Source organism: Corapipo altera, unplaced genomic scaffold (genome assembly GCF_003945725.1).
Source record: "Corapipo altera isolate COAL_440 unplaced genomic scaffold, ASM394572v1 187, whole genome shotgun sequence".
NCBI lineage: Eukaryota > Metazoa > Chordata > Aves > Passeriformes > Pipridae > Corapipo > Corapipo altera.
The window spans coordinates 158,407-180,136 of record NW_020885062.1 but is presented as its reverse complement, the minus strand read 5'-3'; the positions used below and the strand labels follow the sequence as shown (position 1 = coordinate 180,136).

Here is a 21,730-nt window from a genome sequence, read left to right as displayed (position 1 = left end):
CATTGTCTTGTGATTTCTCTTCAGTCCTGTGTTTTCCAGGCTAGGAAGCTGCTGCAGGCAGGAGAGCTCATGGATGTGCAAGGAGCAGCATCCCAGGGAAGGGCAGCCCAGCCCAGCACCAGGTTGTGTCCCAGGAGATGGTTCTGGGCTGGGGGACCACATGGAGAGGTGAAAATCCACAGGGAGGTGTATCCTGAGTGGGGCTTCCCAGTGAAACATGGGAGCAGAGTGGTCCCTGCATGGGGGGTGGATGGACAGGAGCAGGCAAAGAGCCCGGGATGGGGGTGCTGGAGGTCTTCTCTACCCCTGAGACCTTCCTGACCACAAGTTTGGTGCTGCAGGAGCCCCAAATAGTCCTGCTACGAGACCCTGTGTGCTGAGAGAGGATGGAGGATGGATGACTGGGAGACAGGGAATTTGGGGTGTGTCTGGGGTTTATCCCAAGCCCAGGCTGGAGAGGCTGGAGGACTCTGTGCTGCAGAGATGGCTTCTCTCCAGACAGTCCCTGGCTGTGTGCCCAGGCACTTGTGGGAATTTCCCTCTCCAGCCTTTCTGGTTTCGGTTTCCAAGTGGTGAACTCAGAGGGCTTTTCCTTCAGTGCCTGCCATGGCAGAGGCACCAGAAGGTCTGGAGACCCTCATGGTGCCATGGGCAAAGCACTGGGTGGCCTGGTTTTCTCTGGTCTGTCTGAGAGCAGGAATCTGTGGCTCTCCCCTCTCTCCCAGCTTCACTCGGAGAAGCCCTGGGAAGAGAGAGGAGCCGTGGAGACCCTCAGACCCAACATCTGCATTGTCTCCCTGCTGGTCCCTGCTCCCAAATCCATCAGGAACATCCTGACAAGGCCTCCCTCTGCCACTCTTGGGCAGCTGATGGTTTGGACTTGGTCTCAGCCTCTCTGATTTCTGTCTTTCTAACCTGCACTGGTCACAGTCCAGCAGCTCCATGTCCCTCAAGAATCCTTTCTCCTAAACCCACCCATTTATATGTCCCAACACTGGTGCTTCCCTGTGGAAAGTGGGGGCTGGATGGAGCAGTGCTAAGCACAAACATGGGCTGTGTGGCTGCCAAGGCTCCTGATGGGAACTTGTCTCTCTGCTTCAGTCTTGTTTCTCTCCTTGTTGCTGCCCTCCCTTCCCAATCCTGCTCTGCTCCTGGTGAATTCACCTGGAATCACAGAATCATTCGGGTTGGGAAAGACTTCTAGGACAGTTGAGTCCAACTGTTCCCCCAGCTCTGCCAAGACCACCACTGACCCATGTCCCCAAGTGCCACATCCACAAGTCTGTTAAACCCCTCCAGGGATGGGGACTCCACCACTACCCTGGGCAGCTGACACCCCTTTTTGTGCAGAACCTCTGTCCTTGGGTTGTTTTTTTCTCTCCTGGAGGAAGAAAGGCTCGTGATGGACCTGGAATGCCTGAGGAACAGGCTGATTCACATCCCCTTGGCAGAAGTTTTGCAGGAAACACGTGAAAGACTGTTTGTACCCCTCAGCAGGTGCAGCAGCTCTGTGGGGATGGGCTTCTGTACAGGTAGGAAGCCTTTGGTTCTGCCCCATAAATCCTTCTCTGTCTTGGCACCAAGAGTGGGACAGGCTGGGGTGTTATCTGGGATTGGCCATGGCTCAGTCCTGGAGAGGAGAGATGACTTCCAGTGGTGAGGAGATGGCTGAGAAGGACCTTCCCACACTGATGATGGGGTGAGCCCTGTGGAGGGAGGATGAGGGGGTGTTCCCAGTGTCCTGTGGGGTGCAGGACCCCAGCACAGGTGAGGAAGAGCTCCCAGCTGAGCTCAGTGTGCAGCAGGGCAGCACCCAGACGGTGCCTGCCCAGGGGCCACCAACCACAGGCTCCACAGTGGCCACTGGGGTCTGTGGTCTGTGGCCCTTCTCCTCCCCACTGGAGCCACCAGAGAGTTGAGGCAGAGCCTGGTCTGACCAGGGACCTTCTCTGGTGTCCCAGTACCTCCCCTGGGTTGGCTGTCCCACCCCAGACAGAGATCACACAGAGGACACTCCCCAGCCCTGGTGCATTCCTCCCCCACCATGAGTTTTTCCAGTGTTTTTTCTCCACCACCAGCAGAACCACCAGGTCTGCCCTGCCCCTGGCTCTGGCTGGATGAAGGCATCTGTGAATTTTTTGGGGATGTGCTGCCATGGCCACCCCTGCCTGGTCCCCCAGTGCTCTGGGAGCTCAAGGCTAGCCCAGGTACTTCCAAAGGAACTATTTTGATGTCATGGGCTGATTTCCTCTTGTTTGTGAGCAGCAAAGTGGGACCTGTGGCCCTCATGGGGGGTGCTGGTCCCCTCAGCCCCTCTTACCCAACCTGACCCTGCAAAGGTGGCCTCATGCCTCAGTTTTCCCCCTATAATTGAGGGGTAGCTGTGCTTAAAAGCTCTCTGTGAAGTGCTCAAATAGCCATGGTGTGAAAACAAACCAGCACCAGCACTGGCTGATTATTTTCCTGCTCGGGGAGATGTGGCTGATCCCTTCCCTGCTTCCCTCCACAGCACTGCCAGGCTGTGTCCCAGGGTCCCCTCTGCCACAGAGATGCTTTGTAGGGATGTAAAATAGAAGCTTGACCCTCTCCCCTCCCTCTGAGCTCCCACCCTGCCCACCCTGCAGGCCTTGGGTCCTGCCACAAATAAGAGACTTTGAGGCTCTTAAAAAGGAACTTGCATCAGGAAATGCTGCTTAATTAACAGGAGAGCTGGTGATGAGCAAGGAGAGATCAGGAGACAGCCTGAACATCTTCAGACCATTGTGGCACCAACAGGGCTTGGGGTTGTTTTGTGGACATTTTATCTCGTGCTGGTTTGCTTGGCCCTAATTGAGGGGGGTCATTTATTGCTGGCAACGAGGAGGGCCTGAGGAAACAGAGGTTTGATGGAGTGGAAAAGGGTGGAAAATGTCCTGGGAGGTGAAGACTTGACCTGCACGAGCTGCCAGGTGGGACAATCTTGGCCAAGGGGTGATACAAAAGCTTCTGGGCTTTTGCTTCAGCCAAACTCTGATGGAGACAACCCCGAACAGTCCCCGTGGCCCTGCAGAGCCCCAGCACAGGGAGGGGGGACCGGCAGTTTCGTTCTCTACCCACAAAGTTATCAGCCAGTTCTAAATGGCAACCACAGGCTGATAAAGTGCCTTTGTTGGTTTTACTTGGTGCAAAACGTCTCTTGTGCTTTTTTAAACCGAATTCAGGCTTCCTACCCCAAGAAGCTGCAGAACAAAAGGGAACTGGTGCCTGTCTTGAAATGAAACACTAATGGAGCATCATCCCCAGAGCCGAGCCTGGCTCAGGCTGCATTCCCAGAGGAGCCTGTGCTGGGGGTGTGGTCCTGGCTGGAAAGCAGTGGGAAAGCCCCACCAGCTCCCAGCCTTGGCTATGATATGGTGGAAAGGAAAGGGGAAGGGCTGGGGGAAAGTTATGTCTCCACATCAGAACAGGGGCTGGGAAGGGACAGTGCTGGGAGGTGCTGGGATGGGGCTGCTCCAAGAGCAGGAGGCCAGGTAGAAGGGAAGGCTTTCAGGGCTAAGGAGGCTGAGGCACTTCCAGCTGGGAAGTTGGGGTTCTTCCCCTGCCTCTCCCCGAAGAGTTGTAGTGGGGTCCTACTGGCCCCGTTTTCCAAGCAGGAGGGAAACAACCAGAGCTGAGACAGAGAGAAAACAACTTTATTCTTTGGCATTGGCAAGAGACAGAGGTTTGAGAACAAGGCTGAACATTGTGGTTCCACAACAAGCATCCTGTAAGTAACCAGGGTACCACTTCCTCCCCCAGGGAGACAGATCTTACCCACAGCATCTACTGAGTCATGACAAAACTCACCCAGCTTTAGAACTCAGCCTGGGTTTAGCTGACAGCACTCAGACCTAATTCCAACAGACCACTACCCACAAAGAGCTCTGGGGGTGAAATTCCCCTCTCATTCTAGCAGTGGAGGCACAAGGGGGGCTCAGTTTAGCCACAGGTCACCCAGCAGGGGACACCAAGATGGGTCTGCAAGGGCACGAGGTCCCCAGCAGTACAGCTGTCCCAAGGGGGGGCTGAATCATCGTGGATAAATGACCCCTTTGCAAGGCAAAAGGAACTTCAGGGGTTCCAAGGTGGCTCAGCAGGTGCTGGTGCTCAGCAGCAGCATTTCTAGGTGTGTGCCAAGCTCTGCCAGTTGGACTGGCAGTAATTCTGAGCTCCCAGGGCTCAGTGCAGCTCCAGGCTGTCCACGTATTCCTTCACCCACCTGGCACCAGGGTTGGCACAGACCTCCCTGTTCTTCTGGGTGATGAACCTGCCAAGGTAGAAAAGGGATCATGAGGGGCCTGAGTCACCTCTTTGGATCATCTCCCACAAGGCCCCAAGCATCAGGGAGCTGCTAAAACCCAGGGGGCAGGCGGGGATCAAGGTCCCTTGGGAGAACCCCCCATTCTTGGATGTTCCAATGCAGAGATGAGCCTGGATGCAGCGTGGAACGATCTGTGCATTGGGCTCATCACCACTGCAAAGTCCTGCTGGCTCCTGACCTCCTTCCCACGCCTTATTCCCAGCACCAGGACGGTCCAAGGAGACCAAGGGACCACTTATGTCTCAACTGAGGAGGATGAGGGCTCACACACTGCACAGGGGACCTGGGTGGCTGCTCCATTCCCTTCCTCCAGGTGTGGGATCTCACCCCACCCTGCTCCTGGTCCCATTGGATGGGAAGCCCAAAGGCTGCCAGAAGCTTCCCTGAGAGCCCAGAATAGGAGCTGGTACTCACACAACTGCTGGCTGAGGGCACTTGCTGCTGGTGTAGAAATATTCCTTCACATGATTCTGGGGCAGCTTCCGTGGGGTGTAGCCAAAGCAGCAGATAGTGGTGTCAGACCCCACTGGAAGAGATCAGGAAATCCAGCCTGAGACCACCACTCAATAAATGCACATTCCCCAGCTGAGAGCATGGGCAAACCCCTTAATCACCTCGGCAGCCACTTCTCCTCCTCCTGTTTCCCCAGAAAATCAGCAAGAAATTGCTGTGAACACCAAAGCTTCATTAATGCCATTGCTGGGACAGGTTCTTAAATGTCTTATACTTAATTCCCATGATAAAAATCTCTTTGGTTACCCTGGGATCAATTTTAAAGTCCAGCAAAAAAATCAGGGGAGATGAAACCTGAAAACTTTGATACCGGTAAAATTCATCCCTAAGGTAAAAGGATGTTAGATGGGAAAACCAGTGCCACTAAAGCAGGGGAAAATATCCACACAGGTTTCCAACCTTTGCAGCTGAATTTTTTTCCAGTTCTGCTCCAAAATTACAGGCAGTCAGAGCAAAAATCCACCCCAAGAGAGCAGAGGGATGCTGTACTCACATGGAGCAGGAGACACCTGAGACAGGAGGGCAGCGACGAGGATGATGGAGAGGCAAAGGGTGGAGACCTTCATCCTGGACAGAGATGAGCTGCAGGGCCAGAGGCAGGACCAGAGCAGGTTCCTCCTGTGCCTGGTGTGGGGTGCTGGCTCTTGCTTTTATAGGGCCAGTGGCCAGTCCTGTCAGTCAGATATCAAATCAAACACTCGGAATTTCCAAGAGCTGATGTCATGGCACCTTTGCCTCCAAAATGCTGAAAAAAAGAGGAAGCAGCTGGTCTAGAAAGTACCAGAATAGCCTTGGTGTGAGGGGAGGTAAGTCTGAGAAAATCAGCAACCACTAAGACAGGATATGAAATCAACCTCGAGCAGCAGGTTCACACTTCGATCATCCAACAGGAGAGCTGAGCTTATCAAACTGATCTCAGCATCCTCCCTGGAGCACCTGGAGGACCTCAGCTCAGTCAGGCACCCAGGCAGGGAGGACAAGGGTACTGAGACCTTCAAAATGGCCTGTGGACAGTGCAGGTCCAGCCAGGGGGTTCCTGCTCCAGTGGTGTGGGTGTGTCCAAGGTGGATGCAGGGGGACAGCATGGGCAGTGTGGGCAGCAGGAACACTCAGTTGTGCTGCCTGTGCAGGCACAAAGGGTGGCTGACACCCTGGAGACTGGCTGTAGGTCTGGGCTGGCAATCTTGGCACCATAAAGCACAAATCCCTCAGTGCTGAGCTTCCAGTGTGGAGCTCAGGGCACCCAACCCCCTCCTAACACCCCCACTGAGGGAAGTGCCTGGGAGTCCCAATTCCAAGGGCTGGCTCTACAAATTGCATCTTCTCCAAGTGCCGGTGTGGGTTTGGTACAGGGTGGGGTGCAGAGGGCAGAGCAGGAGCTTCCCCTGCCCGGGGAGTGGAGAGGGACCAGCTCTTGTGCCAGAGACCTCAGTCCCTTGTGCCCAGCCATGGGGCTCGTGGTGTGTCTGCCTAGAGGCTCTCAGCACTGCCTTTGCCATGACAAGATGGGTTCCCCTGGATGCCCCAGGGAGCATTTCCCCTTTTGCCACCTCTCTCTTCTTGTCAACAGGCCCCCAGTTTGCCAGCTCACTGTGGTTCCTTGGGGTGTTTTCCTGCCCAGTGCCAGCCCAGCTGCTGCTCGCGAGGCACCACAAGCTCCTGTTCCCGGGATTTCCTCGCTGCCCCGAGGCCCCAGGGCTGTACCAGGGACTGCAGGGCTGCTCTGCTCCCACCCTCCTCCCCAACACACCTCGTGGGTCTGTGTGGGGCACTCAGAGACCTCCCAGTGTCTGAGTGTGTTGGATCTGCCTCCCCACAGTGTCCCCTTCACCGTGGTGTCCCCGTGGGGTGCTGCAGGAGGGTCTCCAGGGCTGTGCCAGGGACCCTCTGGCAGGAACAAATGCCCATGGCTTTTCTAACTCATCCTCCCAGGGCTGGGGCTGGGGCTGGTGGTGTCCTGGGGACACTGAGGGCTCTGGCCCTCAGAAGCAGGAGCTGGAGATGAACCTGCCTGACACCACAAAGTTGTCACAGATACCTGGTGGTGGCACTTGGGAGCAGCACAGCAACAGGCTGCAGGTGCTCAGGCTTTGCAAGGGACTAAAGCTCAGCTGGAATTTGCCAAGGGATTCTCCTACTGTTGGAGATGGGGAGAGGGGTTATTTAGTGCTACTCCCATGTTGCATATACTCCAGAACTGCAATTATCCTGTTGGACTGGCTAATTTGTTGATGCTCCACACCCACGTAGGGGTGCAAAGCAAGCCCACAGGTCTCCTCCTCATCTCCTCACCACAGCAGCAATTGCATCTGGAGCTGAGCCTTGTCCCTGCTGCCCCAAGGCTCATCCTGGGGCTGGGACTTCTCTTTCCAAGGAGCAGTGCCTGTAGAAAGTGAGTTTTTATGTGATCCCCACCTGCCTCAGCACGTGGCCCGCACACTCCCGGGCTCCAACACGCAGCTCCTGGGCTGTGTCACCTCCTGGTTGCATTTGGTGGGTGGCAGTGGCTCCCCTCCCATCCCAGACGGAGACTGTCCTGCCGTGGGACACGGGAATTCACCTGTTTGCTGCGCCCAAATCTGCCGGCAGACGGAGGAACTGCCTGTGACATAACATCTGACAGGGCCCCATCGAGATCTAAGAAACCACAGAGAGACACAAACGCTCCCCCGACCGCAGCTCAGCTCTGTCACGGCTCCGAAAGGCAACCGAAACCGTGACATCGGATCGCGGCTCTGAAAGCGCGGAGCGGCCGCACCTCAGCCCAGCACAGCCCGGCCCAGCCCAGTCCAGTCCAGCCCAGCCCAGCCCAGCCCAGCCCAGCCCATCTCAGCTCCCTCCTGCCACTCCCGACAGTCCTGCGGGATGGCACAGTCCCCCTGCCCCTCGCTCGGGGAGGTGGGTTTGCCCTGTGTAGGGTTTTCTTGGAGGCTCATTCTTCAAGCCCTGACCCTCGCGGCAGAGATGCCCGAGCTTTGGAAATGTGTCAGACCATCCACCGTGGCTCTGTCCTTGCTCCAGGCCGGCTCGTGTGGGAGGGGGACCCTCCTCCCCGCTCTCCTCCTCCTCATCCTACTCTGCACTCCCCCAAAGCTGCCACGGCTTCCCTTTGCCCTCTCCTGCTCCCCGCGCTGCAGCTCCCAGGGAAAGGTGTTGGCAACGGTGGCAGCTGGGATCCACCAGGCACTGCAGGGAAACCTGGGAAGAGACCAGGGCACCACAGGGAGCGGGATGCCAGAGATCCCACTGGGACCCCAGAGCAGATCGTGGAAGGGCTGCGGGAGGGGGAACCATGGTGGGGTTTGGCCTCAAATGGAGAGAGGAGCTACACTGGCCGTTTTTTGGCAGCGTCACGGGACAAGGCAAGGCACAGGGGAGGTTTCTCCACTCTGTGAAAACCGGAGGGATTTTTCTCTCTGTCCGTTTACTTCCCCTCCCAGCCACGCACGAGCATCCGAGGAGCACCGAGCCCTCTGCCGTCCTGCTCGGGAAGCGTTCCTGGAGCCTTTCCACTCACCTCCACTTCATCCACCTGCTCAGGAGCCCTGCCCCGGGGACATCCCCACTGGAGACCCTCCGTGCTCCCCTCTGGGGGTCTCCTCCCTGCACACAGCCCGCGGGGCAGGGACAGGTGACACCTGTACTGTCCCCTTGAGCCCTGGGCTCTCCCTTGGGCTCCTTGTCCTGGGCAGGGATCTGGGGCTCTGCAGTGCCCTGTCTGCTGCCTGTGAGGGTACCAAATCCCTGGGGAGCTGGGGGTCATTTCCAGCCCCTTCCACCTTCCTGTTCATCAGGAAACCTCTTTATTTTCCTTCTGTGGGTTAAAGGAAGGCAGAAGTCCTTGCTCCCTCCAAAAACTCTCTAGAAACCAGGATCACCTACTGATCACCTGCTCCTCACAGCTCCTGATTATGTACCAAAAGATGGTCCCAATCTGCTGCTTTCTCCTGGAAAAACAAGCTGCTAACATTGTTACCTCAAAACCAACAGGAATGGGGACTCCAGACACACTCCCAGTCCAGTGCCAGGGCTCAGACCTGTTTCCTTCACCCAGGGAAGGCTCTGCTGACAGTCATTCTGCACCTACATGTTGTTTTCCTCCCGAGGTGACTTTGGGGAAGCACTGGGACTGCACTGGGAGTCAGGATTGTTGTGAACATGGTGCTGGATCACCTGCACCCGGTGTGTGTGTGTCGCATGAGCCTGGCAATGTAGAGCAGCCCCAAGGGAGTCCATGATCCAGCTGCAGCAGGGCTGAACCTCCCTGGTGAACCCCCAGAGGATGCTACATCTTTTCTTGAACCATTTACCATCATTGCCTTCCCCAAAACTGCCTTTGGTGTAGGTCAGTCCCAGCATAACCACCTCCTGCTTCCCAGGCCTGCAGAGGTGGGACCAAGTGTCCCTGTCCCTTCAGGGCTTGCTTGGTGCTGGTTACCAGCAGGTCATCCTGTTGGTGGCCACTCATCCCTGGTGGTGACCACTGATCCTTGTCAGTGGTAATTCATCCCTGGTCACCACCCATCCCTGGTGGTGGCCACTGATCCTTGTCAGTGGTAATTCATCCCTGGTGGTCTAGTGGTCAGGATTTGGCACTCTCACTGCCACGGCCTGGGTTCGATTCCCAGCCGGGGAAGGGACTTCTGCAGGTCCCAGTCTTTTCTTGGATATCTGCACAGCCCTGGAGCAGCTCCTGGGGTTCAGTTCAGCACGAGGTTCAGGAGCTCCCACACCCAGGACATGGGGCTGGGTCAGGGTGGGATTAATTTTGGGGGTGGGCAGGAGCCTCCTGTCCTCCCAGTGCCATCAGACTGCACCTCCAAGTGGAAAAACACCCCGCAGAAGGGCAGCCATGAGCCTGTGGTGGGTCGTAGGGAGCAGGATGACACTGCCATGGGGAGCAGGGTGACATGGATGTAGAGAGCAGTGTGACATGGATGTAGGGAGCAGGGTGAGATGGATGTAGGGAGCAGGGTGACATGGATGTGGGAGCAGGGTGACACTGCCATAGGGAGCAGGGTGACACTGCCATAGGGAGCAGAGTGACATGGATGTAGGGAGCAGGGTGACGTGGATGTGGGAGCAGGATGACATGGATGTAGGGAGCAGGGTGACACTACCATAGGGAGCAGAGTGACACGGATGTAGAGAGCAGTAAAGAGTTGCATGGGTTCTACATATTCTGGCTTACGTGGGAACGCGCTGACACCTCCTCTGGGGAGGAGTTTTACAGTCTCTGACACTGTGGAAATGAGTCTGGGGGTGCTTTTGAGGTCTTTGATGATTTATGGAACCCCTTCTAATGCCATGATGTTGTTTGTCCCTGTTTGTCCCTCTTTTGGTCCCTATTTTGTTGTCCCTATGGTGTCATCATCATGGGAAGGGAGGGAGTTGGTACGACAAAAAAAATTACCTCATCTCCACAGGATCTGCTTCTTATTGGCCTTCCCCCTTATCTCTCTAAACACTGTGTTTAAGACATTAGTGTCTGGCCATCAGGGACACGATAAATCACAGGGCTGGAGCAGTTTGTTTAAACAAAGTTTAGTCTGTCACGGCAGGGTGACGCAGCTGTGGGAAGCAGGGAAGCTGTGGGAAGAGGGTGACAGAGCTGCAGGGAGCAGGTGACACTATTGTAAGGAGCAGGTGACTCTGTAGGGAACAGGGTGTGACATATGTAGGGAGCAGGGTGTGGGCTGTGGGAAGAAGGGTGATACACCTGTAGGGAGCAACTGTAGGGAGCAGGTGACACATCTATAGGGAGAAGGGTGATGTGGCTGTAAGGAGCAGGGTGACACATCTACAGGGAACAGGGCAACACATCTATAAGGAGCAGGGTGACACCTATAGGGACGAGGGTCACACAGCTGTAGGGAGGAGGGTGACACTGATAGGGAACAGGGTGACACATCTGTAGGGAACAATATGAGACATCTGTAGGGAGCAGGTGATATATCTATAAGGAGCAAGTGACACATCTATAGGAAGGAGGGTGACACATCTATAGGGAGAAGGGTGACACATCTGTAGCGAGCAGGGTGTGGCCCATGGGAGGAAGAGTGACACAGGTGTAGGGAGCAGGGTCCCATGGCTGTAGGGAGCAGGGTCTATAGGGAACAGGGTGAGACATATGTAGGGAGCAGGGCTGTGGGAAGAAGGGTGGTACAACTGTAGGGAGGAACTGTAGGGAGCAGGTGACACATCTGTAGGGAAAAGGGTGATGTGGCTGTAAGGAGGAGGGTGACACATCTATAGGGAACAGGGTGAGACATATGTAGGGAATAAGGTGACACAACTGTAGGGAACAGGGTGACACAACTGTAGGGAGCAGGGTGACACATGTATAGGGAAGAGGGTGACACATGTATAGGGAAGAGGGTGACACATCTATAAGGAGCAGGGTGACACATCTATAGGAAACAATGTGAGACATATGTAGGGAGCAGGGTGAGACATCTGTAGGGAGCAGGGTATGGGCTGTGGGAGGAAGGGTGACAGAGCTGTCATGGCAGGGTGACACAGTTGTAGTGAACGGGGTGACACAGGTGTAAGGAGCAGGGTGACACATCTACAGGGAGAAGGGTGACACACAAGTGTAGGCAGGAGGGTGACAGGGCTGTGTGGGGTGGACATGCCATTGCAGGATTTCTTCCTGTGATAAGAAGAGCTGCTCCCCTGAACACTACCTGGTGGCCTGACATCACCTAAAAGTAAAGGGTCCCTGGGAGCTCAGGGCCAGGGCCAGGGTGGGAATACAGTGTCCCTTGAGAAGGGGTGACAGCTCTGTGTCCCTCTGTCCCTCCTGGCAGTAAAACTCCCGCTGTGAGCAGGACTTGAACCTGCGCAGGGAAACCCTATTGGATTTCAAGTCCAACGCCTTCACCACTCGGCCATCACAGCAGCTGGCACAGGGTGTCCCTGCAGGAGCCCCTGGTTGTCACCTGGCCCCAGGGGACACCACAGGACCTACTCCCACCCCGGATGTGGGCTCTACCATCCAGCACCCCCAGTACAGGTGCTGCTGCCCCTGCACAGAGCCAAGGCTGACACGTTGTTCCAGCAGTGCTGGCAATGGGAACAGGGCACTGACCACAGAACTAATGGTGACAACACTGGGTGGACATGGTGGGAGGTCTATGTCCCATCTCATCTCCTTGTATCCAACAGGAAACCTGTCCCTGGACAACCATCCCCAGTCTCCCGAGAACATCCCAGCCTCCTCCATGCCCTCTCTCCCAAAATATCTACATTTGCCTCTGTCACAGCATGTCCAGATGTTGCTGTTGGAGGCAGCCTGAGCCAGGGGCCCTCAGGTTCTCTCCTGCAGCTGGCAGGAGATGTTCCAGACTTGTGTGGTTCTCACCAGGTTGCTGCCTTTGGACTTTTGGAACAGAGGAATGGGCAGAGCAGGGAAAAGGTGGATGTTGAGAAGAAATCCTTGCTGAGCAAGGCCTCCTCTTTGGAGTGTAAATATCCTATTTGGAGGACAGTCCTAGAGCACTATCCTTGGTTTGGTGGCAGCTGGCTCTGGGAACTCATCCAAAGCCCTCTTTGAACTCCCAGAGTTGTGTCCAAGAACTAGGAAAGTGCTTTGATATGTCACTGGCACCCCATGTCCCTCCTGTGAGGATTTACCATCAGGGACCTGCACGTTTCCAGACCCCAAAACGACATCTCTGGGGGGGTCCACAGTGCCTATGGAAAGGATGGGATGGGTCCAGACCCCAATGGAAGGACCTGGAGAGAACAAGAGTAGGAGTAGAGGGACCTGGAGATCAGTGGTACCCTAATGGAGGGGCTTTGAGGGGAGCAGAGCTTGAAACAATGATTTGAAGAGGTTAAGGAGGGTGAAAGGTGTGGTCTGGAGAGCTCCAACAGAAGGGTCTGGAGGAGACTGGAGGACACTGTATCCCCCAATTGCTTTTGCAGCCTGGCTAGACTCCCATTTTCATTACACTGGTCAGAATTTACTTCTCTAATCTTGTGTCGTTGGCAGAGAACCTACAATTCCTGTGATATTTACAGACAAAACAATCTTGCCTGGTAGAAAGAACGGGATGTGTTTGTAGAAAAGTCAGAGTTCAACAGAGAGCTGACAGTTCTTCTCTTGTAATAAATGACACTTTGCAGTGTTATGCAATATAGAAAACCACAAGGTGTGTCAGGAGACAGAGCTTCTTCCTCAACAAAAGGTTCAGACTCTCGTTTTCACTCTTTGTTCTTCTGAGTTTCAGAGAACAGGGACAGCCCTGCCCGAGCAGCGGCTTTGCTGGACCCAGCACACAGTGTTACAACCAGGGACAAGAGGAACCAGCTTCCAGCTGTGCCAGGGGAGGTTTAGGTTGGATATTGGAAAAAATTTCTGGTCAGGCACTAGAACAGTTTGCCCAGAGCAGTGGTGGAATCCCTATCCCTGGAAGCATTTAAAAGATGTGAAGATGTGGCACTTGGGGACATCATTAATGGTGGCCTTGGCAGTGCTGGGGGAACGGTTCGACCTGATGACTTTAAAGTGTTTTTCCAATGTAAATGATTCTGTGATTCCATGATCCACTGCTGGATCCCATCACGATGCCATGGTAAAGACACTTTGCCCTCCCCATAAACCAGCATGTCCCTGGTTGCCATACAATGGCATAGGATGACCCAGAGGATTCACATGAGGATCAACATTTACGCCTTGGGAATACCAGTGAATCCTTGCAAGCTCTGTCCATACAGACATTCCTTCACAGGGGCCACCTTCTGCTTTGGCTTTGAAATTCTCTTTAGAGGAGAAATATTGACTTTGAATGTTCACCTTCTGAAAACCTGGCCACCACGCATCCTCTTTTTTTTGTTTTATTCAGATTTAAAATGGTGTCTTTTCAGTGGCAGTTTCCTTTCTCATATATTCTTTTTTTTTTTATTTATTTTGGGTTAGTAAGAGCTGTGAAAATATTTAAACAGTAGGAAGGACTGGCTCCCTAATCCTGGGAGATTTACAAGGCTGACTGCCAGTAAGAATTCAGCATTGTCTTTTGTTATCAGCCTCTCTGATGTCCCAAGGATTACAGGATTTCTGCTGCCTTCCCATTAGTCCACTGAAGTACTGCCCCTTTTCCTCCTGTATATCATTGAATCACTTGTTTGGGTTGGAAGGGACCTTAAAGATCATCTTGTTCCACCCCCTGCCATGGGCAGCGACACCTCCCACTATCCCAGGTTGCTCCAACCTGGCCTTGGACACTTGCAGGGATCCAGGGGCAGCCACAACTTCTGTGGGCAACCTGTGCCAGGGCCCCCCCACCCTCACAGCCAGGAATTCCTTCTAACCACCCTGTCATAATTCACATTGAAGTGCTCAGCACTTCGTTCCTTTCTGGGCATTGGCACAGTTAGAACTTTGGGATTGTCCATATTTCTATTCACAGGATTTTCCTGGAGACCCCTCGGTCCTGCAGCTGCCTCATTCTTTGTCCAGCCTTTGTCACTGTCACTAATCAGCAGTTCCAATCAGACAACCAATAGGGAAAAAGAAGTCCAATTCCACCATTATCTTTTACCATCATAAAGTTAAGCTCATCTCTCAATTGGAGGTAAGAAATGAGTGTCTTTATCCTTCTTTTACTGATTTTTCAAAAAGGAAGTCAAGGTTTACTCAGAGGGAACGGAGAAGTGGGCACTTTTCAGCTTATTCCAGGAAAGCAAACCAGCAGATATTTCCTCTTGGCTCGCTGTGGTCCCAGTTTCTCCCTTTTTGGCCACGCCCAGGTCAGCCCCAGCTCATTTCTGCCCTGGTGCAGGTGTATAAAGGTCTGGCTTGTTTCCCAGCCCTGCCAGTGCTGCAGAGATGGCAGGTAAGATCAATGCCTTTTCATTTTATATCTGTATCTGATATTTCTGGTGTGGATATTGGTGCATTCCAGGGCTCCATCTCCCAAGCAGATGGGAGGCAGACTAGAGCATTAGGAGCTGCTGGTCCTTCATAATTGCTTCTCCCCTGATATTTATTGAATTTATTGGGAGAAGTGAGCAAAGACAGCTTTCCTACCTCGTGCAGCAATACCCTGCAATATCAAATTGCAAGGAATAAGCAGCTTTCAATCCCCAGGAAGATGGTTGAAGAATTTCCACCAAAAAATATAAGATAACCTTCCCCACTGCGAGAAAATCATTAGTTCTTCCAAATTTTATTTGTCTTCCCTGATCCAAACAGTTAAAATATTGACTAAATTACTTAAACTAGATCTAATGGCAACGTTTTGGCTAAAAATCCCTTTTGAGGGAAGGCACTGGTGAGAGACACTGAGGAGGACAGATTTGTGGTGTTTATGGGGGAAAGGAATAGAGACAAATTTCAGGGAGCAGCAGGAAGGCTGAGAGGGGAGGCTGGAGGCTGGAGGACTGGTGATAGGTGTGGTAACTTTTGTTCAGTAGCAAGACAGAGAGGAATGTGTGGGGTCAACCTCCTTTCCAACAGCCACTTGTGGACATTCCCGAAGTCAGGCCAGCAGGACACTTCCCTCTTCCATCACGCCTTCCCAACGTTCTCCATCACTGAAGCTGGACTGTACTTGGCTGCCTCCTCTTTGGCAGCTCCTCAGCCCAGTTTCCTGAAGGTCCCACACCACAGGGATGTCCTTGTGTGCTGCCAACACCTCTGTAGGTCCTGCTGACGGAGCTGGAGAGAGGGCAACGGGATTTTATTCCTGGATCCTGAAAGAGATACTCGAACCAAACTTCTCCTGAAGCTTCAGTGAAGCCCTGCCCATCCAGAGGATTTGTGTTGCATTTCTCTCCAGGCATAAACCCAAGAATGACTCTCTTAGGATCCATCATCACTCTCTGCTTGGTCGGGGCCACAGAGTCCTCATTGAATGGTGAGTTTGTGTTTGTCCTTTGACTGCTACTGTGCTGGGAAGGGTGTGAATGGAAACTCAGCCTGAGTTCCCAGTGAGATACAGCTCCAACTGCAGTATCCTGGGGATTGACCCACTGACACTGAAGTCAACACCTATGAAACTTCCCAAAGGAAATTCCCTATTTAACCAACAGCTTTTCCAAGTGTATGATCATCCTTTAGTGACAGGAGCAGCTGAGGGAGCTGGGGGGGCTCAACCTGGAGAAAAGGAGGCTCAGGGGGGACCTTCTCACTCTGCAACTCCCTGAGAGGAGGGGGGAGCCGGGGGGGTCGGTCTCTACTTCCATGAAATGAGGGACAGGATGAGAGGAAACGGCCTCAAGTTGTGCCAGGGAAGGTTTAGGTTGGATATGAGGGACGATTTCTTCATGGAAAGCATTGGAACAGTCTGCCCAGGGCAGTGGTGGAGTCACCAACCCTGGAAGTGCTCAAAAAGCCTGTGGATGTGGCACTAGTGGTTGCCTTGGCAGTGCTGGGTTAATGGTTGGACTCCATGGTCTCAGAGGTGTTTTCCAGCCTTACAGAGTCTGTGCTTCTAGTAGCTTTAGGGAAAAAAAGGATGAAAAATAGCTCCCTAAAAGCCTCCAAAAGCCACCAGAACAAGGACTGTGACTATCAGGACCTCAGCAATGAGACAGATGAGCTGGAGAACCACAGACAAGGGTGTGCAGGTGTCACTGAACACCTGTGGGAACAGCATGGGAGGCGGATCAGAGCAGAACACCCAGCAAAGGTGCGGGAGCTGCTGCTCCTGGGGTACATTACACAGTACCCTCAAGTTCTGCTTTTTCTTCTCTTTTTTTTCCTGAGCAGAGGTCTCAGAGGTGCTGTCAGACTCGTCTCTTCTGAGCATCATCAGTGAGGCCAGGCAGCTGGTGGACACAGCATATTTACAGGCCCGAAGGAGGTGAGTCCCTTTTGCACGAGAGCCTCCATATTATAAGGAAATAGGATCAAATATATGTGTGTTTCTTCTCTTCTCCAATGCATATTTCTTATGGAGAAGCCTTTGTTCCAGGGCTCTCCTTGGCAGAGTGGGAGGGATCCTTTTGCCCAGTTTGGCTGCATTCTGGTGTTCTGTCTCAGTCCCAGGGCCACCCATCATCCCCCTCAGTTATTACTTCCTCATCTAGACCACTGTGGGCACCTCTCACTAGTCCATAGTGGAATGGACATTCCAGGCACGTGAGTCCTCTCCTGGCTGCTGGAGTTCTGCCCCTCTCCAGAAGGACCACAATGGTGCAGATGGACATCTTGTCACAAATAAGTGTCAGAGAAAGTCAGACCTCAGGTATCTTCTCTGTATTGTCCCAAAAGGCTGCTTCCAGGCAGCAGGATGATTTGGGAAAGACCCTTTCTCCACCCATATGGAAGTAGCAAGACAAAGCCATGGGACCAGGAAGAGATGGAACAGGAGCGAGGTTGTCCCTCTGCTCACAGAACACATCTTGCGACACACTCAATGTAAAGGCTTGTGCAGCCACAGTTCATTGGTCTGGATTTCCACTTGATATAACAAAATTTATTGTGACAAGGCAGTAATGCAGGCTCAGAGCTGGGCATCACAGTAATTTGTTTGCCCAGATTGTCTGAGCTGACGTGCTGATGCACAGACAGTTTTTCCCACGTGGGCAGAGCCTGCCTGTGAACCAGCAGTGCTGTCACGACTAATTACACCCAACCCAGCCTGACAAAGGAGGTCTGATTTCAGAGAAAGCACTTCATGGGACTCTTTTATGTTCAGTTTAAAGAAAAAACTGGAGGAAAAGCTTGCCAACCCAATGGATTTCCTGAAGCACCTTAAGGACCCTGTGGGAAGAACCAGGTCTGCAGTCCGCGCTGCTGATTACATGGAAACTACTTTGAAACTCCTCAAAAGGAAACTGCATCTCTCTGGGGAGCAGAGATTCAATGTCACAGGTAATATGATTTAAACCAAAATGTTTTACAAGCAGCTGAGAGCAGAAAATGTGCCACAGCAGGAGTGTCAGGGAGAAGCTCTGCCATGACCCAAATTACTGGGGATAAAAACCTTCCCCCCGACAACCCCGGGGAAATAGAGGCAGAGCAGAGCCCTGGGTGTTTTATTCATCATCTTTGGCATCATCTCCTATCTTTGATGATAAAAACAGGCATCATCTCCTATCTTTGATGATAAATCACAATAAGTGTGATAAACCTGGGACAAAACCCTCTGACTGCCAGGAGACTCTGACCACTGAGAACCATCCATGGTTCACTTCTGGCCCTCACACCTGGGTTGTACCACTCTCCAAACTCATCATTTTGCTCCCAGCCTAGGATAAACCCTTGCTGGTGATGGTGCTCCCCATATTCCCCTGGAAAGCTGTTCCATGCCCACCCAGTTTCCCTAGTCCAGAGGTGAAAGCTGATCCACAGAAGGGTTTAGGCTCCGAATTAACAATTCAAACCCAGATGTTGGATACCTACAGCTCTGATTCAGCTGATTCAAACGTTCACCTGGAACACTAGGAAGCTAAAACAACAAAAAAAGAGTGAGATCAGATGTTACTTTCCATGGTTTCTCTTGCAGACCTGCTAAGCAGAAAGCAGAAGGAGATGATTTTCAGAGGCACTGGTTGTTACTCTCAGACTCGTCCCATTAAATGCCCAGAGCAGGACATTTATCGGACCATCACCGGGGAGTGCAACAACAGGTGGGATTTGTGTGTGGACAAGGAGGGTCTTAAATCAGTACCTGACCCAGGGGAGGTGGCTTAGGATCATTTGTGACAGGGCAAGAAGGGTACCCACTGCTGATGGCCCTGCTGTGAAGCTGATTTTGTGGGGGACAGAGATGCTACAGAGATTTAAATGCCAAGTAAAATTAATGTAGAAATAAATACCAAATAAAATTAATATAATGGCATGAGGAATGTTGGGGTTTTTTAATGTCAAAATGGTTAACTTTTCTCTGCAGTAATTAATATTGGTATAATTTGCTTCTTAGCATTTTCCTGCTCTCACCTGTGTGATCAGATATGGATTAAAGGGTTGTGAAATCTTAGTCTGTACAAACCTTTTGTGTTTGAAATGATAACAGTGTTTTCTTTCCCGGTGATGCTGCAGAAGACACCCTCACCTGGGGTCCTCCAACCGTGGGTTTGCCCGCTGGCTCCCGGCAGTGTACGAGGACGGAGTGTCTGTTCCCAGAGGAGCAAGTGAAGGAAGGCAGTACAACGGATTCCCACTCCCCCTGGTGAGACCCTTACCCTAATCCAGCTCTCAGGATGGACACTGCCCTCACTGCACCCATCTGAAGGGAAACAGTGGTAACGTCTAGAGTGGGAACTGTTGATTTTTGATCTCAGGAACTGCTCTGAGGCTGGTTTTCTACAACTGAGTTACGGCTTGGGGAGATATTTTTTTTGGAGACAGACATGGCCAAAAAGGTTGGGAACACTTCACCAAGTGATTTCCAAAGTGCACAGTCCAGGGATTGCTGCAGGCAGCACCTGCAGCTCAGGACACTTGTACAAACCACAAGGCTGGGGTGTTCCTCAGCCATCTCCTTGACTTCCTGGATGTGTGCATGAGGAAGTTCCAGCCATAACAGGCTTTCCATGTGTTACGACCCGCCCCAGGAAAAGGGGAGGGGGGGTAACTCAGGTTTTTATCAATAATTCCCTTGGGGTGGATTAAAGTGAAACAACACTGAATAATCAGTGTCTGAAAACAAAGTTTATTTTAACAATTTTGTATCAACAGGTATGCTAGCGTTTTGGGTGTTGTCATACAGCAATGCAACATAGAGATAACCTTTGGGGGGGGGAGAAACTGCTTAGGGGAGAGAAAAAACAGGATGAGAGTAAGGGACAAGAGAAGCTAGAGTGCGAAAGAAATGGATATAGTCACCGCCCACTGGATCCAGCGATGCTTGAGAGCAATGGTCTTGATTTGCAGGTGGTGGGGGAGAAGGAGAACCCAAAATCCCAAAGTCACCAGTCAGTTTATATACCCTCAGCATGCTTTTGCACCTCCCTGGGATGAGGAGTTGTTTGCCTTTTTAGGGCTTAGCACTGGAGGGATGGGCCCAACTGCCCATCTGAGGTATCTTCTTGCCTTTTTAGGGCAAAAGTCAAAGCCTGCAAACTCCTGGAATGCATAAATCATTAACCATTTCAGTCTCTGACACCATGAAACCAGGTTTGGCTGAAGGACTGAGGAGTTGAGAGGGTTCCTACCTATAACACCTGTTTGGATAGAGCTGGGAATGACATGGATCTGTTCAATGCCATAATTAACTCTTATGAGCTTATCTAAGATCATCTCGTGTATGATCTACAGCTGCCAGAAAGGAGGTCATGGAGAGGTGGGCGTTGACCTCTTCTCCCAGGTAACAAGTGACAGGACAAGGGGAAAAGACCTCAAGTTGCACCAGGGGAGATTTAGGTTGGACATCAGGAAAAAATTCTTCACTGAAAGAGTGGTTAAGCATTGGAACAGGATCCCCAGGGAGGTGGTGGAGTTGCCATCCCTGGAAGTGTTCAAAAACCAGGCAGACATGGCAGCACTTTGACAGGGTTTAGTGGGCATGGGGATACTCGATCCAAGGTCGGACTTGATGACCTTGGAGGTCTTTTCCAACCCAAGTGACTCTGATTCAGTGATTCTATGGTCTCACAGTGGGTGTTTGAGGGGCGAATTCACCATGGCAGAGACAGTCACACATTATTTTCCCTCCTGCAGGTTCGGAAAGTGTCCAACGAAATCGCTCACACGGCCAACGAGAACGTCACTGCAGACCAGGAGCTCTCTCTGGTCTTTATGCACTGGGGCCAGTGGGTCAACCACGACATAGACCTGGCCCCTGCCAGTGGGGAAGGAGCCAGCCTGGAGCTCCTGTGCCACACTGACTGTGCCTTCAAGCCCCCCTGCTTCCCCATTAAGGTACTGACCCTCTCTCCACCCCACGCTCTCCTAAGGCAAGAGAAATAAAGGCACAGGACTTCCTGAGGCACCACTGTTAGACACCAGAGGAGTAATTATTGGGTCAGAACCACCTTGTGGGGGTGTGTGTGGAGGGGTTGTGTGGAGGAGGAAGGGATGGGTTCAACCTCAAGGAGATGGGGTGGCCTCATGTCCCTCATGGCAGCCCATGGAGAAGCCCTGGAGTACTGCCACTCACGAACAGGCCCAGAAAATCGTAACACCCCACAGCTCCTGGAGCGCCTGACCTGGCTCAGATTGGCAGGGACAGTGAGGACAGTGCCTTATAACACCCCACAGCTCCTGGAGCCCCTGACCCAGCTCAGATTGGCAGGGACAATGAGGACACTGCCCCTCACCCTACCCTGGAACCCCGGAGTAGCCAGTGGGACCTGGACGGTCTGGCCATAGGGACCAGAGCAGGTGAAACCAAAGGCACATGTTTGCCACATGTCCCTGCCACCTGGATGTGTGAGAGCTGGTCTGCCACGAGGTTCCAGTGGCAGCTCTATGATCTGTTTCTCTCTCTTTCTCCTTCTCCCTCTACTTCTCTTTCCTTGCTCCTTCCTCGATGCTTTGGGTCGCTTGGAGCTGGAGGGGTTGGATCTTGACTTAAGTGTCGTGGAGGGACTGGATTCTGACTTTAATGTTGTGGATTAATAACATGTGCCGAGTCAGTATTGTGGTGGAACATTTTTTGCCCAGCTTGTGTGGTGTCCCTTTGGACTTTTGCCAAGTTCCCAGTCAGAAAAAGACACCCCTTGGGAACAAGTCCATGGCTTATTCTCTTAACCCTATCTTGAGGTGTGAAAACCCCCTATATATATTTATATCTATATAATCTATATCTATATCTATATCTATATCTATATATCTATATTTATATTTATATTTATATTATAGTTATAATTTATTTATATTTATAATTATTTATATTTATATTTATTTATATTTATTTACATTAATATTTATATTATATTATATTTATATTCATAATTTTATGTATATTTACTTTATATTTGTAT

At 52.2% G+C, this 21,730-nt stretch overlaps 2 protein-coding genes and 2 non-coding genes across 4 annotated transcripts in view; 2 read left to right on the top strand and 2 right to left on the bottom strand.

The window, feature by feature from the left end:
• Window positions 1-3,659: 3,659 nt before the first annotated feature.
• LOC113959760 (C-C motif chemokine 5-like) lies at window positions 3,660-7,282 on the bottom strand. The gene is made up of 4 exons (XM_027668992.1): window positions 7,268-7,282; window positions 5,346-5,597; window positions 4,754-4,865; window positions 3,660-4,285 (listed from the first exon to the last, which is right to left on the bottom strand). The coding sequence occupies exons 2-4, from the start codon at window positions 5,416-5,418 to the stop codon at window positions 4,198-4,200; spliced, it is 273 nt and encodes a 90-aa protein (XP_027524793.1). The 5' UTR covers window positions 5,419-5,597; window positions 7,268-7,282; the 3' UTR covers window positions 3,660-4,197.
• Window positions 7,283-9,416: 2,134 nt separating this feature from the next.
• Window positions 9,417-9,488, top strand: TRNAE-CUC. Its single transcript has one exon. It is a non-coding gene; the product is annotated as a tRNA-Glu (tRNA).
• Window positions 9,489-11,670: 2,182 nt separating this feature from the next.
• On the bottom strand, window positions 11,671-11,752 carry TRNAS-UGA. The gene has a single exon. It is a non-coding gene; the product is annotated as a tRNA-Ser (tRNA).
• Window positions 11,753-15,626: 3,874 nt separating this feature from the next.
• Window positions 15,627-21,730, top strand: part of LOC113959763 (myeloperoxidase-like) — a 13,218-nt gene continuing 7,114 nt past the window's right edge. The window contains exons 1-6 of the mRNA XM_027668996.1: window positions 15,627-15,714; window positions 16,569-16,662; window positions 17,500-17,675; window positions 18,310-18,433; window positions 18,846-18,975; window positions 20,466-20,666. Of these exons, the coding sequence (XP_027524797.1) occupies window positions 15,651-15,714; window positions 16,569-16,662; window positions 17,500-17,675; window positions 18,310-18,433; window positions 18,846-18,975; window positions 20,466-20,666 (789 nt within the window). The 5' untranslated portion in view covers window positions 15,627-15,650. The remainder of the gene's footprint in view (window positions 15,715-16,568; window positions 16,663-17,499; window positions 17,676-18,309; window positions 18,434-18,845; window positions 18,976-20,465; window positions 20,667-21,730) is intronic.

Coding starts and splice junctions, on each gene's coding strand:
- LOC113959760 (XM_027668992.1), bottom strand. CDS start 5,418: ATGAAGGTCTCCACCCTTTGCCTCTCCATCATCCTCGTCGCTGCCCTC. Junction 4,866..5,345: donor TCAGGTGTCTCCTGCTCCAT/GTGAGTACAGCA, acceptor GATCTCTTCCAG/TGGGGTCTGACACCACTATC. Junction 4,286..4,753: donor TGCCCTCAGCCAGCAGTTGT/GTGAGTACCAGC, acceptor CTACCTTGGCAG/GTTCATCACCCAGAAGAACA.